Below are 17,384 nucleotides of genomic sequence, written 5' to 3' on the forward strand. Positions count from 1 at the left end.
CTGAATAAACGAATCTGAATGAAAGTAAGGCTGGAAAAGCAAATTAAATCACATAAAAGAAAAAAAGCTTTCAAGTCATAGAAATTTCTCTATGAAGCCTTAGTGAAGGCTTAGTGAAGTCAAAAGACTCTTCACTTTTGACTATGTATATATTTACCTAATAAGAATCCTAATACAGAAATGTGTAACATCATTAACCACAGATTTTGGGTATAGATTTTCTCCTTCATGTATTTTTCTTCATCCTTTTCATACAACTTGAATTTCTTAAGTGTTTTACCTACCTGTAGTAAATTTAGTCTTCCTTATTTGTACCAAGTCATTATTAATTATAGTCACACACATATAAAGTTTATAAAGATCATAGTTTGTTTTCAGCCAGAGGACACATCATGCCCACTTATTTCCTTTCTTTTAGCCATCAACTCAGCTGCTACAGAAATGACAGGAAGGACTGTCTTAGTATCTGTTTTCCCCATGTCAGAATAAGTGAAGGACATATGATTCCAAAAGCCTGGCATGCCATGATAACCAAGTTGTTCCACTGCCTATTAGAACTCCAAACAGAAAATTAGAACCAGGAAGTAAATGGCAAATAGAAAACAGAAGACAGTTTGCATGGCTTTTATAAGGACCTTGGTGCTGGGATCTTGGGGTCCTTTACCACTGAGCTGCATCTTCCTGAAATGTTTCCACAGGGAAAAGATTAACAGCAGAAAAGACGTCAGGGACATTGCAAAGGATGTGAAGTTTACTAGCATGAACAGAGTCATATTTCAAAGGTGTAAAATGTCCCTCAGCTTGGTCTTCTGAGTGATGTTTCCTTCATAGTCATTTGCCTGGATAGTCTTATTTACGTTTACACCATGAATTAATAAAACCAAACAGGACAAAGTGAACAAGAAGAACATTTTTAATTCTCCATTTTAGGTAAAGAAAAATAATATTCATGTCAATGTATGGCAAAACCAATATAGAATTGTAAAGTAAAATAAAAAATAAATTTAAAAAATAAATAAATAAAAATAAAAAATAAAAACAATTGCTATAAAATTAAAAAAAAAGAAAAGAAAAATAATATTGGAGAATTGGCTATCTTGAGCAAATAAAATATGCTGAGGATAGCAGCAAGCCAGATGCCAAAATAGTTGCTTATTATCCAGGCAATAATAATAATTCTTGCTCTTAAATTGTCTAAAGCTGGGATTAAACACAATTACATACCAATTTATCAATGTTACCCAGAGAAAACCAATTCTGGAGACTGCCACAGCAGTGAGAATCCATATGCTGAAGAGATTTTTTATCTCTTGACCAGTCAATGCAGTTCACCAGTGACATGAAACCACTGGCAAAATTTCTTAGGATAAATTCTATTACTAGGATGGAAAAAATGTAGTAAAGTTATCATCTGTAGAAAAATAGGTAAGTTCAATATCACCGGTCATGATTTCTTTAATATTCTGACCACAGACTCTATGTGAGCTAATTTTTCTTGATACGAGGTAAAGTCCTTAAAGTCTGTGACCAGTGTCAGGCAGGAAAGCATGAGGTATGCTAATGGGAGAGTTCAATGTTGACATGATGAAAATCACTGTTATTCCCTGGTAGCTCAAATTAACTTCTATGTACACACTTTATGACCTTGCTGTAGCCCAAAATATTCATATTCATGTTGAAGTGAAAGTTGAATTTTCATTTGCTAACATGCAAATAAAACCATATCCTCTTTCACTGCTTTGCGATTTGTTTCTTGTTTCACATCTCCATAATTTGTGTTCATCAGCGTTACTTGTCATATAGTAAAATTTTAAAACCCAATACATAGAATATACAGTGACTGTTTTGTTAGATGGAGCTTGGTCATAACTAAGATCTTCACCATTATGAATTTCTTTAATGTCAGAATTATGTAGAAAAAATTCAATCTTTTTCTATCAAAATATCAAAGTTTTCTTGGGAATCTTATGAGTTAAATACTCTTTAAAGGCTGCTGCTGCTACTGCTAAGTCGCTTCAGTCGTGTCCGACTCTGTACGACCCCATAGACGGCAGCCCACCAGGCTCCCCCATCCCTGGGATTCTCCAGGCAAAAACACTGGAGTGGGTTGCCATTTCCTTCTCCAATGCATGAAAGTGAAAGTGAAGTCGCGCAGTCGTGTCTGACTCTTCGCGATCCCATGAACGGGGCTCCTCCGTCCATGGGGTTTTCTAGGCAAGAGTACTGGAGTGGGGTGCCATCGCTTTCTCCCTTTAAAGGCTGCTGCAGCTGCTAAGCCGCTTCAATCGTGTCCAACTCTGTGCGACCCCATAGACGGCAGCCCACCAGGCTCCCCCGTCCCTGGGATTCTCCAGGCAAGAACACTGGAGTGGGTTGCCATTTCCTTCTCCAATTCATTAAAGTGAAAAGTGAAAGTGAAGTCACTCAGTCGTGTCCGACTCGTCGCGACCCCATGGACTACAGCCCATCAGGCTCCTCTGTCCATGGGATTTTCCAGGCAATAGTACTGGAGTGGGTTGCCATTGCCTTTTCCGCTAGTTGTTGATAAATAGCATTTATGTATAGTTTATTGTTTTCAAGCTCATAAGTGTACACACAGACATACACATCCGTATTTCATGGATACAAGTTATTATTGTCCTATAATTTCCAAAATAGAAAATAAGTCTCAGAGATGCCATTTGCCCTTAAAAAATCTTTTATCTCATTCAGGCTTTTCATCCCATTATTAATAGTTATCATATATCTCATGATTAGGCTTTTGATAAAGTTTCTCTCCTGAGTCTATATATATATATATATATATTTTTTTTTAAGTATCAATTATTTAATTTAAAATATTCAATAATTCTATAAATATTCCTCAGAAACTTAAAAGTACATTAAATTCCTGCTATAAAGTCTAGGCTTCTCTCTGCATAAGTGTTCAGTTTTATTTTTCCTGTTTAGTTATTAGACTAGTAAATATTTTAAAGGTTAATAGATGTTAAGATGATCTTCTTCCCTTGGATTTTATTCAGTTCCAGTTTTTATACTATAATTGGTGTGTAGCAGAGATTCTTGAAGCCAGATTGCTAGAAAGGAAAACCCAGGTTCTCTACATCACATGATTCCAATCTTGGACTCAATTTTAAAACAATACTTTGCTTCATTACAATCCTCAGTAAATGCAAATGATAACATTATCCTCTTCAGGTGGTTTTTGTGAGTTAGTGTATTATTTGTGTGAAGTACTTCCAGTTGTACCTATCTGGTAGAGAGCAGACAGAGAGAATTCTTACTCATTTAATCACATGTTAGTAGATTACAAACAACAGGTTTTAAAAGGCAAGATTTGCTCCTGCAGCAACTGGGATACTAGTAATAAATCCTAAAACTGTTATAAATATACCACAGAGCTATGCAAGGAAGAAGGGCCAGTTAAAATCCAGCAAGAGGGGAATCTTTTCACATGAAGAGATGGTCTGTATATTTAATACAATCTCTATCAAATCCTAGAAGGCTTTTTCGCAGAAAGTTAAAAATTATTCCTGAAGTATATATGGAAATGCAAAATGCCCAGAAGAGCAAAAAGAATTTTTTTTAAAGTTGCAGGATTATAGTTTCTGATTTCAAAGCTTGCTACAAAGCAGTATTAGTCAAGATAGTGTGGTATTCACTTATAGATAGACATATGTATCAATGAAACACAATTGGAGTTTAGAAATTAGCACTTACCATTGTAGTCAACTGATTTCCAAAAAGATACCATGTCTGTTTAAAGGGGAAATGGTCTCTTTTTTTTTCTTTTTTTAAGAAATAGTGCCCAAAAAACAGGATATACACATGAATAAAGCTGAATTTAGATCCTTATTTCATACCTTATGCAAAAATTAAAATAGATCAGAGGCCTAAACATGAGTTAACCTATAAAACTTTTTGAATAAAACACAGGAGAAAACTTTTGTAAATTAGGGCTAGGAAGATCTTTTAGATACAACAGCAAAATCATGATGCACTAAATTTAAAAATTAATAAATCAGACTATATCAAAATTGAAAACTTTTGCTTTGTAAAATACGAATCTGACTTTCAGATGAGAGCTATAGTAATTAAATCAATGTGATACTGCCATTTGCTTATACAAATAGATCAATGGATTTGTCAGAGTATCTAGTGATTGACTCATGCAGTGCGTTAGTTGCTCAGTCATGTCCAACTCTCTGTGACCCCATGGACTGTGGCCCACAAGGCTCCTCTGTCCATGGAGTTCTCCAGGCAAGAATACTGGAGTGGGCTGCCATTTCCTTCTCCAGGGGGCTTACCCAACCCAGGAGTTGAACCCAGCTCTCCTGCATTGCAGGCAGATTCTATACCATCTGAGCCACCAGGGAAGCCCCCAATGGATCTGTATAATGGAATATTATTTAGCCATAAAAAAGAATTAAGTTCTGAAATATACTACAGTATGATGAATCTTAAAAACACACTAAGTGAAAGAAGTCAGTCACAAAAGTCCTCAAATTATGATTCCGTTTATCTGGAGTTAGAAAATCCACTGAAATAGAAAGCAGATTAGTGGCCACCAGGGGCTGGGGAAGGGGAAATGAGAAATTGAAGTATGTGTCCTTCAAACTGTGGGCAGGATTGAATGGAGCTATCTTTCTTTGTTGAGGATTGACCCACACATGTATGGTCAATTCACCTTCAACAAAACAACTAAAAACGATTCAATCAAAAATAAAATTCTCTTCAATAAATGATTCTAGGAAATTGAATAACACTGTGAGAAAATTTCTTCAACCTCAACCTCTCACCATAAAAAAATCGATCTAAATATAAAAGATGGTCATAGATCTAAATATAAAAGATAAAACAATAATGTGTCTATAAGAAATTGGATATTTTTGTGACCTTAGAATAAGGAAAGATTCCTTAGCTAGGACACATATAAGCACACACACATGTGCACACACAAAAAGTTATTAAAAGCAATGATCACTATAAGGAAACTATAAAGACACTAAAAAGACAACAAAAGTATTTGTCATAGAGTGAGAGAACAAAATACACATATGTATTACAAAGTACACACTCATATATATTATATATTATTTATTATACATATATATTAAACATTCCTTTAACTCAATACTAAAAGACAATCATCTCAATTTAAGGAAAGTAAGCAAAAGATTTCAAAAGACCCTCAACAAAAGAAGATACAATAAACCAATAAAAAAGTTCTTAGTATCATTACATACAGTTCAGTTGAGTTCAGTTCAGTCCAATTCAGTCACTCAGTCGTGTCCAACTCTTTGCGACCCCATGAATCGCAGCACACCAGGCCTCCCTGTCCATCATCAACTCCCAGAGTTCACTCAGATTCACATCTATCATGTCAGTGATACCATCCAGCCATCTCAATCTCGGTCGTCCCCTTCTCCTCCTGCCCCCAATCCCTCCCAGCATCAGAGTCTTTTCCAGTGAGTCAACTCTTCACATAAGGTGGCCAAAGTACTGGAGTTTCAGCTTCAGCATCAGTCCTTCCAAAGAAATCCCAGGGCTGATCTCCTTCAGATTGGACTGGTTGGATCTCCTTGCAGTCCAAGGGACTCTCAAGAGTCTTCGCCAACACCACAGTTCAAAAGCATCAATTCTTCGGCGCTCAGCCTTCTTCACAGTCCAACTCTCACATCCATACATGACTACTAAGGGAAATGCAAACTTAAACTACAATGAAATATCACTTCAAACCAACTAGAGTGCTAAAAATAAAGAAACTGACCGGGCTAGATTTTGGCAATGATGTGAAACAACTGGAACGCTCATATATTCCTGCTGAGCACCAAAGAATACAGCCACCTTGGAGAATTATTTGACTGTTCCTAAAAAAGCTACAAATACTGTTGGGTTGCACCCCACAGACCTACAAGGCTTACACTTGCCCAGTTTTAGAGCCAAAAACAGAGCCTGGAGTCAGCAACAGAGACATTGATGGTTTAGTGGATGAAGGACCTTATATGTCTGAAGCAAGGTCCTGGAGTGACATCCCACTGTAGCAGATGGTGGGCAGGACAGAGTGGCAGGTTTCACAACTGAGGACAAGAGGAGATTGCCAATTGATGTCAGATTGGTTTATTAGTTACCAGGGAAACGAGCAGATGGGCATGCCCCCTCATGACCCCTTTGATAAGCTATTACTGGCTGGGGCCTGGGGCAAGTATATAAAAAGGTCAGTCATGTGCATAGGGTGTAGGTGAAGCAGGCACTGATCAGGCAGGGGATGTACAGAGAACAAGAGAATGGCCATCTTCAGTGGCCTGACCACACATAAGCACACTGCCCACTATCCAGCTATTCCACTCTTATATATATAGTCATTGAAAATAAATAAAAATATGTCCACAAAAGACTGATACAAGAATGTTAACACCAGCTTTACTAATTAAATCCATTACTAAAAACAACCTAAACATATTTATATCAATAAGGTGATGAAAGAACAAACTGTGGAATATTCATAGAGAGTGAAATAGCACTCCACAATAAAAGAAATAAACTACTCATATACACAACAATACAAATTAGTCTCAAAAAATATGATTGAAAAAAGAGCTAGGGAAAAAAAAAAAACACCCAAAACTGAAATCTGTATGTATGATATGATTTCTAAAACAAGCAAAATTAAGACAGAAAGCACGAAAGCTGTTATCTGGAAACTGATCTAAAAAGGGCATGAAATAACTTTGAAGGGGTGAAAAAAATTATTCTATATTTTATCATGGCAATTGTTTCAAAGATGCATACAATAGTTAAAGCTCATCAAACTATATATAAACACAGTATATTTTACTATTTATAAATTTTACCTCCCTAAAGTTAATATTGGAAGGACAGATGCTGAAGCTGAAACTCCAATACTTTGGCCACCTCATGCGAAGAGTTGACTTATTGGAAAAGACTCTGATGCTGGGAGGGATTGGAGGCAGGAGGAGAAGGGGACGACAGAGGATGAGATGGCTGAATGGCATCACCAAATCTATGGACATGAGTTTGAGTGAACTCCGGGAGATGGTGATGGACAGGGAGGCCTGGCATGCTGTGATTCATGGGGTCGAAAAGAGTCGGACACGACTGAGCGACTGAACGACTGAACTGAACTGAACTGAAAGTTAATATTAAAAGTAAATACAATAAATAAAAATGAGAGAAAAATAGACATTTTCAGAAGAAAAAAAAAAATCTGGCTTGATCTCTCTAATGAAAAGTCAAGCAGATCCTCTTCAAGAAGATCTGACTCCACATGGAAAGTCAGAGATATGGAATCAATCTTAGCATTGTTATTTTTCATATTGATGAGTTAAAGAAATCTTTGACACATTGTACTTTTATATTTTTAGAAGACTCGTGTTTCCGATGTTTTTGAAAATTATACTTTGACTCTTGTCAGGGTCAGAATATACGCATATATGCCCAAGAGGACACATGTGGCACACATCACGCGTGTTGCTGCTGCTGCTAAGTCGCTTCAGTCGTGTCCGACTCTGTGTGACCCCATAGATGGCAGCCCACCAGGCTCTCCCGTCCCTGGGATTCTCCAGGCAAGAACACTGGAGTGGGTTGCCATTTCCTTCCCCAGTGCATGAAAGTGAAAAGTGAAAGTGAAGTCGCTCAGTCGTGTCTGACTCTTCGAGACCTCATGGACTGCAGCCCACCAGGCTCCTCCGTCCGCGGGATTTTCCAGGCAAGGGTACTGGAGTGGGGTGCCATCGCCTTCTCCACAAGCGTGTTAGAGTCAACTAACTAAACTATGTGGCCCCAGAAAAGCCAGTTGCGAGCTATGCAAGCCCAGGCATGTCTCTTCCAGGTGCTGGGTATGTCCTGTGTAGCAGCAGAATTGGATTTTCACCAACTTGTGTTTCTCTTTTCTTCCTGAATCTGTGCTTTTATTTTTGATTCCGAACGTTGGCCAAGTTTGGTTCTGGGTCTAATTTGTGCACAGTCAATATATTATACAAATACCATATGATATTAGTTACATGTGAAATCCAAAAGAAGAGATACAAATGAACTTATTTACAAAACAGAAATATATCCACACACATAGAGCACAAACTTAAGGTTACAGAATGGAAAAGGGGTTGGAGGGAAGAATAAGTAAGCAGGTTGGGAGTACACATACAAGCTACGATATATAAAATCGATAACCCACCTGAAACTATCATAACATTGTTAATCAGCTATATTTCAATGCAAAATAAAATGATTAAAAAATAAAAATATTTATTATATGTTGAAATGATAATATGTTGGATAAAATATATTTAAAATAAATTTTAATGCTGTACAAAAAAAGATAACAACAAGGAAGTATAGTATGGCATAGGAAATTTTATTCAATATTTTGTAATAAGCTATGAGAGGAAAGAAATGAAAAAAGAATATATATATATTCAGTGATATATATTCAATGATATATATATCTTCAGTGATACATATATATATATATATATAATTGAATCACTATGCTGTCCACCTGAAACTAATACAACATTGTAAATCAACTTCATTTCAATAAAATATAAATAAATAATTTTTAAGAAGAGCCAGTGGGCACTTTCCCTGCATTCTCCTTCTGACTTGCTTCATTAATAACATCAAATCACCAGCTTCTCCCTGGAAGGAACTTGTCTACACCTTTTGTGCCCCAACTTTTATGGCTGAGGGATAGGATCTAAGAGATAAGACCTGAAATCAACTAACTCAGCTCTCCAGTGGGGCTCAGCATTCAGGAGTTTCATAGGACTGAAGCAAACAAAGAAGCAGGATTTAAATGGGTGTGCAAGCATTTCTTACAGCTATGCTGTCAATCTTGGCACAGAGGGAAAAGGCAAAATGCCCATCTCCTATTGTTTTCCTGGAAGGAGTTGCATACTGGGGACAGCTGCTGCATGAGGGTCTGGCTTCTGATCAGCTTACAACTATGTACTGACTGAAGTCATTCTGGAGACCAAAAGAGCTGGTGGGCACTTTCCCAGCATTCTCCCCCAGCTCAGGCAATAATACCAAGTTGCCAGCTTTTTCCTGGAAGGAGTTTGTCCACACATCTAGCACCCCAACTTCTGTAATTGTTACCCAAGAAACTAGTCCTTCAAATCACCTAGTTCTGATCACCAACAGGACTCAGCATTCATGACTTACACAGGATAACATTAAATTAAAAAAAAAAAAAAACAATTTTCAAACAGCACTCAAGCACTTTCCACAGAAATCTATCCCCCAAGTTCGGTGCAGAGGGAGTAGGCAAATATGTCCACCTTCCAGTTTTTCCTGGAAGGAATTAGAATGCATACCTTTCCAGCTGCTGCCTGTGATTTCAGATTAAAATCAGTCTGTATGGGGGTGGGGGTGGGAACCTGACTGGGATCCTCTAGATAGTCTGAAGAGCAGGAGCCATATCACTCCAATAATAAAACCAAATCTCCAGCTTCTCCCTGAAAGAAGCCTGTCCACACATCTAGCACTAGAACCACTGCAGCTGCTACCCAAGGGACTGGCTCTCAAATGATATAGCTCTGAGAGCTAAGAGCGCTCAGCATTCAAGACTACACCAGACCGGACCACACAAAACAAGCAGGCAGTTATACTTGGGCCACACGCACTCCCAGGGACAGTTCCTTCTGGCTGAGCACAGAGTGAGTGAACAAAAACACCCAGCTCACAATTTCTGCCTGATATGGGCTAGACTGTTTAATGTTCTCACTTTCTCAGCTGCACCTAAAGGCTGAGTTTCCAGTTAGCCTGCATCGGGAGCTGAAGGGGAAGACAATTAGTACTTACCTGGGAGCCTGACCACATAAGTGGGCATTTCCCAAGCCTTTGGCACACTGATAGGTCTTGGCACACCTTCGTGTACTAGGAGCCCTGGACAACAAAGATAGCAGCTTGAATGATCACAAAACCTAAGCGGCAAGCAGGTTCTCAGTGCAGGCTGACTGATAAGGTTCATCTCCTACACGAGGCAAGTCAGTCAACACTAGGAGAGGGCTGTTTCATCTAATGTGTAAAGATCAACACAGTCAAGGAAAATGAACAAATAGGGGAGTACATTTCAAACAAAAGAACAAGATAAATCACTAGAAACCAATCTTAATGAAAGGGAGATAAGTGATTTATTTACTAGATAGGGAGTTCAAAATAAAGGTCATAAAGATGCTCACTGAGGTCTGGAGAGCAGTGTATGAACAAAATAGGAATTTCAGCAAGGAGACAGAAAATATTAAAAGGTACCAAACAGGGTATTCCCTTGCAACCTAATGGTTAAGACTCCATGCTTCCACTGTTGAGGGCCTAGTTTCAATCCCTGGCCAGGGAATTAAGATCCCACAATTCTCATGGTGTGAGGAGGGAGGGAAGAGAGAAAAAGGGTAGGGGGATAAATGTATTATTAAAAATAGAAAAATAACAATAAAAGTACCAAACAGAAATCATAGAGCTGGAAAATATAATAACTGAACTAAAAAAAGGTTAATAGAAAAGTTCAACAGACTAGTCAAGAGGAAAATAGTCTCCCTGAACTCAAAGACAAAGCAGTAGAGATCATCCAATCAGAGGGGCAAAAAGAAAGGCGAATGAAAGGAGTGAAGATTGTTAAGAGACCTGTGGGTCACCACCAAGCATGACAGAGTCAGATTACAGATCTTTGTCAGGTAGATAACTTGTCTTTTTAGTTTCTTGATTAACAGATGAAGAGAAGACATAGCTAAACAGGATATAGATCTTAAGATCCTGGAATTCAAGAATAGTGCTGTAATGGAATGAAACTTTGGACATGCTCAGAGAGAAATGAGCATGTTTCATATATGAGAGAAGTGTGAAAAAGCAGGAGAATATACTGAGATAGTGTTCCATTTTCACGAAATTCTTTAATCCTCACTGTACCTATACCTTTGGAAAATAATTTTGTTGTATCCTTCACCATGTGTTTCCCAGGTGGCACAGTGGCACAGTAGTAAATCCGCCCATCACTGCAGAAGACACAGGTTCAATCCCTGGGTTAGGAAGATCCCCCAGAGAAGGAAATGGCTAGGCACTCCAGTATTTTTGCATGGAAATTCCCATGGACAGAGGAGCCTGGTGGGCTACAGTCCATGGGGTCACAAGGAGTGAGACACGACTGAGCTTGCATGCACACACGTGCACGTCCTCCACTACAGGCACATCATATAGGTTTTAAACGGTTTCCACACTGGGGCTGCCCCAGGCTTGCTCATCTTTAATCCCCATGGGAATATGCTCAGGCAAGTACACTGGTCCCAAAAGGAGAATAAGTGAATCACTGAATCAAGCTTTTCCAGAAAGATTTAACCTAAACTTACAGTCAGAGTCTTCCCAGGTGATTCAGTGGTAAAGAATTTGCCTGTCAAGGCAGGAGCCACAGGAGACACGAGTTTGATCCCTGGTCAAGAAGACCATCTGGAGAAGAAAGTGGCAACCGGTATTCTTGCTGGGATAATCTGATGGACACAGGAGCTTGGCAGGCGACAGCCCTTGGAGTCACAGAGAGTCAGACACTACTGAATAACTGAGCACACATGTGAACTGACAATCAGCCAAACTGTACCTGGCTCCCAGATACATATCAATCTCATTTAAAAATAATTTGAACAGCTGTTTCTTTTAATATAATATACTCTTTCTCTCTGGTTACTTGAGAGATTTTCTCCTGGTTTCTAGTAGTGTTGATAAGTTAAATTGCCTCCATTATCTTGTCTGAGATTCAATAATTTTTTTAAATTAACGCCTTGAACATTTTGAAAACATCTGAGCAACACTGGTTCCACTCCAATATTTTCTGTCTATAACCTTCATATCCCCTCCCCTCTAGCCTGTATTGTCCATCTCTGTCTCTTTATGCCTCATTCTGGGTACTAATCGTCTAATTCACTAATTTGTTCTGCAACAATGTCTAATTGGTTATTAAATATGTCTGTTGAACTTTTAATTTTGAGTATTCATTTTATCAGTCCTATTGTTTCAATGATAAGAACAATCTCTTACTCTTCTATACATCATCTTTGGTGGGGAAACAGAAAAAAAAAACAACACAGGATACCAACATCTTAAAGAAAGCCTTTTACTTTTAATAGTGTTAAGGAAAATTAGGAAGCATTCCTTTCTGTTTCCAAAATTTAGTCACAGAGTAGGTAAAATCATGATCTGGTTATTCTTCACCAAGTTGGATGGCAGCTTGTCTACTGCTTGGGTGTCATCACAGGCTCTCACTCAGGAAAGTCAAGAAACAGAACTTCATCTCCAAATGCCATTCAAATAAGCAAAATATAATACATTATCACAGAGATGCCATTCTATTCCATGGCTTTTATTTTTCAGTAGTCTTTATTCACTACCTCTAATATTAGAAAGAAGGTTTGGAGCCTTAACTCTGTAATTTTAAGATTATCTTTCAATAATTAGCTCAAGTAATACACAAACTAAGGGCTACCCAATTTCTAATGTATTCAGCTTGAGTTAAACTTTACCATTTTCACTAAGGTTAAATTATCTACAGTGATATTTAGAAAATTATTTAGACATTTTTTAACTTATTATAAAATATTTCAAATATAAATCATTAAATATACTGATGACAGCAACTAAATGGGAGAACTCTAACTGATAGATATGTATTCATCTAGTTTTCTAAGTGTCAGAGAACACTGCCAATCTTCTCTATGGTCTTAGGATACTTACATCATTCTCAGCACCAGGGCTAATTTGAAAGAATACTTTCACTTATGACTTCATCAAGAACATTAAAACTAACATACTTAAAATGATTTACTTGTTATTTTTTCTCTGCTTACTCTAAATTCATGGCAAACAAAACAACACTTTACTTTTATTGCATTTTCATATGGATATGTCTATATACTCTACTTGATAATACAGTCTGTATACTTTTTTCATATTTAATAGCACTATTAGCAAGCAAAATTCTCCCATCTGCTTATTTGTGTTCCCACTTATGAATGAATCTGGATTATTTTATTACAGTAGTAAAAGCAGCAATATATAAACACAAATATATTCAAACATTACACGAAATATGTACTATGCTTTACAAATTTGCTTCTCTACATGTATGTCTTTTCTTCTCTAACAAAGAACTAAAAAATGTTATGGATCTAATTTGTTCCTTTTCATTGTTGTATCAGTTACCACAGTATATTTGTATCAGTATGTCACAATATACTTATTCATTTTATCACCGATAGACTGTTATTAAACTTCTCAAGTTCAGCAGAAAAAGAGTAATATGCACATTTTTGCATATATATCAAAGATTTGTGTATAAAAATAAGAGTGAAATTACTGTCTTAGGTTTAGACAGCATATTAAAAAGCAGAGACATTACTTTGCCAACAACAGTCCATCTAGTCAAGGCTATGGTTTTTCCAGAGGTCATGTATGGATGTGAGTTGGACTATAAAGAAGGCTGAGCACTGAAAAATTGATGCTTTTGAACTGTGGTGTTGGAGAAGACTCTTGAGAGTCCCTTGGACTGTGAGGAGATCCAACCAGTCCATTCTGAAGGACATCAGCCCTGGGATTTCTTTGGAAGGAATGATGCTGAAGCTGAAACTCCAGTACTTTGGCCACCTCATGCGAAGAATTGACTCATTGGAAAAGACTCTGATGCTGCGAGAGATTGGGGGCAGGAGGAGAAGGGGACAACAGAGGATGAGATGGCTGGATGGCATCACTCGATGGATGTGAGTCTGGGTGAACTCCAGGGAGGTCTGGCGTGCTGCGATTCATGGGGTCGCAGAGTTGGACACGACTGAGCGACTGAACTGAACTGACTGAAGTGAGCAGTAATCAGTTCCTTTAGGTGCTGTCTAGTTGATGGGTTGGTACTGGTCTAGCAAAGCAGCAAAAGAAACTAGTTGGGGATACACAATTCAGCTTTACAAATTGCACAATGGCATGTTATTTGCATCAGTCTTATCGTCAGTAGGCTATACAAAAAGAGGTCCTTCAGGATACATAAGTTGTGCTTTGAACAGTTGCTACAATTATTCAGTGCAGGGTGAATTCTGAGATATTGAAAGAATGCTTTTCAGAACTAGACCATAATCTGAGTTATAATCAGAGTCACATGTCTGAATAACTCACGAATGTAGAGGTTGTCTATGAGGAAAAATACAGTGCTTACTAGTTAAAATAGATTATAGAAGTTAATGAAATGGGCATCACTTAAACCCCAGAAGAATATGGACGATCCATTAAGATGTTACCTTAACGGTATTTGCAGCTTGGAAGTAAATGTTAGTAATATTCCAAGCCTTCCCTGCCTAACCACATATTTCACAGGTGCCCATGAAGAAATGATAGAAGACTTCATACATAATCTGAACGTTTCATGGGTTTACATGAGGGAAAATTTGATATTTGCATATAATATGTACCTCAAAAAATAATAATCTGTGCTTGCTTTACATGTGTTAATTTCCAGCATTTGCAACTGAAACAGTCCTAATACATAGGAAATTCATTGCATGAGATTGTGACCCTTTAAGTTTTAGTAGTATGTTGTGAATACAGATTCTGTGCCCTAACTGGCTTATTTAAAGAGATTAATGTTACGAAATCAAAAGCGGGAACAGTCCAGAGCAGACTAACCTGAGTTTTAACGCGAGCTTTGGACGGGGCTCTAGGACAAATTACAGAATTTTACTTAGTTTCCTTTCTTCATTTTAAAGTGAAACGAGTATCTGTAAAGCTGTTTGTAATTGCTATATAAAATAACCGTGTGGCATATATGTAAATAAGTAACCCGTTCCGGACCTACCAAGAGTTAAACTCTAAACGCTGAATGTCATTTTAAACAGCAGACAGGAAGGGGCGGAGCGCCAGCCGCAACCCCAGCCTCACCGCCGCTCGGAAAGAAGCGGCGGCTGCGTGAGGCGGGAGTGCGAAGCGAGCTCGGCGGCCGCTAAACCCCGGCCCCTCCAGGTCATCGCCATCAGTTGGGGGTCGCGGGGTCTGCGGTCACCCTCGGTTCCAGGCACCGCACCGGGCGAGCGGCAACATCGCGTCCATGGCCACCACGGCGGCTCCGTCATCTTTGGCCCTTAGGGCCTCGAGCCCGGTCGCGACCCCCAGCTCGTACGGGGTCTTCTGCAAGGGGCTTTCCCGCACCCTGCTCGCCTTCTTCGAGCTGGCCTGGCAGCTGCGCATGAACTTCCCGTATTTCTACATCGCGGGCTCCGTCGTTCTCAACATCCGCTTGCAGGTACATTTTTAGAGCCCTGGGGATGCCGCCGGCGTTCCGGGCCTGCATTATGGCCGACTCCCAGGAGGCGCCGCGGCGCGCTTGGGGCGAGGAGTCCCGCTGTCTCGCGAGAGTGCTTCGTCTCCCTCCACCTCTGCGCTCTCGCTTCTCCGCCGTCTGCTCTCCTCCGATCCCCTGAACTGGCACCGAGCCCTCCTGAGCGTAGGAAGAGAAAATATGCGATTCCGGGAACCGAGAACTTCAGTGAAGACGCGCGACAATATTTAAGAAGCTGTGCATCCTTAAAAACGAGGCGAACAGGATGTATTATAACGAGGGAAGGCTATCAAAACTTTCAGGACAGAAATGTACAAGCTCATGGTCCGTGTTCATAAATAGTAAATTTCGGGAAGATAAGACTGGATTATAAACAGAATGAGTCAGAAGCTGAAGATCTTAAGGATATGCAGTGGAAGGCAAACATCTCTTCATTCCACAAGAGAAAACTGTGACGATCAGAAACTTTAAGCGAAAAAAAAAAAAAAAAAGTTGTAAGAGGAACACATCCTTCAGATAACCAAACAGTGTAAAATACTGCAGGGTTTGACCAAGGAGTGTAAGAAGGTGCACTCAATTTCAGTGTTGCTCTAATTAGCATGTGGTTCAGAATCTTGGAGCCAAAGAAAAGGAAATCCAATCATAGCACAAAGCTTGGTGGTTTATTGAATAACATTTAAATAATCATAATGTAAATGCTGTTTATGGTTTTCATCTTTTTAAGAGAATGCTTAATTACGGTTACAGAGTTGAGTGCCAATATTATCAGCCTTGATGGCGTAGAAGTGCAATTTACAAGGTAGGATGGCAGGGCGGGTGTCTGGAAAAGTAATGGTGTCTTTTAAAGTGGGAAGTTGACAGGTAGAGTCTGTTGTCGATGGGGGAAGAGGTCATTTTATTTCACTTAAAGAGTAATGATAAAGTTGCTAAAATATAACCATATAAAAGAGAGAAGAAAGGAGAACAGCATGAGGTCAACAAGAAATACCTAAAGGTGATAGTTAAGGTGGAATGTCTCAGAAAGGAAAACGGATACATTATCATGTGTTTATAAATATAGGGTCAAGACGTTTTTAGGTTCTAGAGAGTCTGGAGACGAATTAGTGGTCTGCATATTTTTTTCTAATTAAGGAAGCAAAATTGAGGCAGTTATGAGCCGCAGGAAAAATAAAAGTTTTCAGAAATTACACTGCATTAACTCAACTGTGAATAATGTTAGTCATCATATAAAGTCAGCCATATTTATGTAAACACTGAATACAAATAATAACAAATTAGTAGGTAACCCTAGAAGAATTGGAAAGGAGTGTATATGTAATGGAGAATACATCAAGATCTGATACAGAAATGTCAGTTTTAAAAAAAAGCAGTATAACTTGTCACTTAGAAGTACAGTAACAAATAGTGAAGAGTTAAAATTGGTAGTCTGGTGAACGAAAATCAGGGATGGGCAGAGAAAAAGTGGAGAATTGCTGTTTTTTACTACTGGTCTAACAGTAACAGTGTTTTTTTCTTAACCCTGTGTGTATGTGTATATCAGACAAACCTCTGTTAAAATACAAACTAATTTTGTGGTCCAGATGAACCCGACAGTCTGCCTAAATGTCTGTTTTTTCAAACCTTTTAAATGAGAGTAATGGATAGATCAGATTGAGAGTTAAAAATAAGCCTGCCTTAGTGCTTGATATATACACAATAAAAGTATTTGTTTTTATAGAATATCTCATTGACTTGTGAATAAACATTAAAACTCTGGAGTGCTTGTTTTACCAGTGGAAGGTTTTAGTACTGAAAGATATTTGTAGATTACTGACAGTAAGGGTAGAGGGAAGCCCTTCCAGAAAGATATTAGGTGAGACATTTGAGCAGAAAGGGACAGTCATTCGTCAAGGTAAAGATTGAAACTAATGTTCTGTATTCCACATTTCACTAATTGTGTCCAACAAACGAGTGTACCCTAAGTTGTAAAATAAGGGCCTCCTTCAGCAACAAGTCTGGCTTTGAGTAATTGTTCTTCTTACCCTTCATTCCTTGTCTCCAGCTGAGCTGGAGCACAACTTCCTCTTCT

General features: G+C 38.6%; 1 protein-coding gene and 1 pseudogene across 1 annotated transcript; one reads left to right on the forward strand and one right to left on the reverse strand.

The window, feature by feature from the left end:
* Positions 1 to 400: 400 nt before the first annotated feature.
* On the reverse strand, positions 401 to 9,439 carry LOC120857984 (annotated as a pseudogene).
* A 5,444-nt stretch (positions 9,440 to 14,883) lies between these two features.
* On the forward strand, positions 14,884 to 17,042 carry SMIM10L1 (small integral membrane protein 10 like 1). The gene has a single exon (XM_040235190.1). The coding sequence runs from the start codon at positions 15,086 to 15,088 to the stop codon at positions 15,290 to 15,292; it is 207 nt and encodes a 68-aa protein (XP_040091124.1). The 5' UTR covers positions 14,884 to 15,085; the 3' UTR covers positions 15,293 to 17,042.
* Positions 17,043 to 17,384: the final 342 nt, after the last annotated feature.

Source organism: Oryx dammah, unplaced genomic scaffold (assembly GCF_014754425.2).
Source record: "Oryx dammah isolate SB20612 unplaced genomic scaffold, SCBI_Odam_1.1 HiC_scaffold_29, whole genome shotgun sequence".
Taxonomy (NCBI): domain Eukaryota; kingdom Metazoa; phylum Chordata; class Mammalia; order Artiodactyla; family Bovidae; genus Oryx; species Oryx dammah.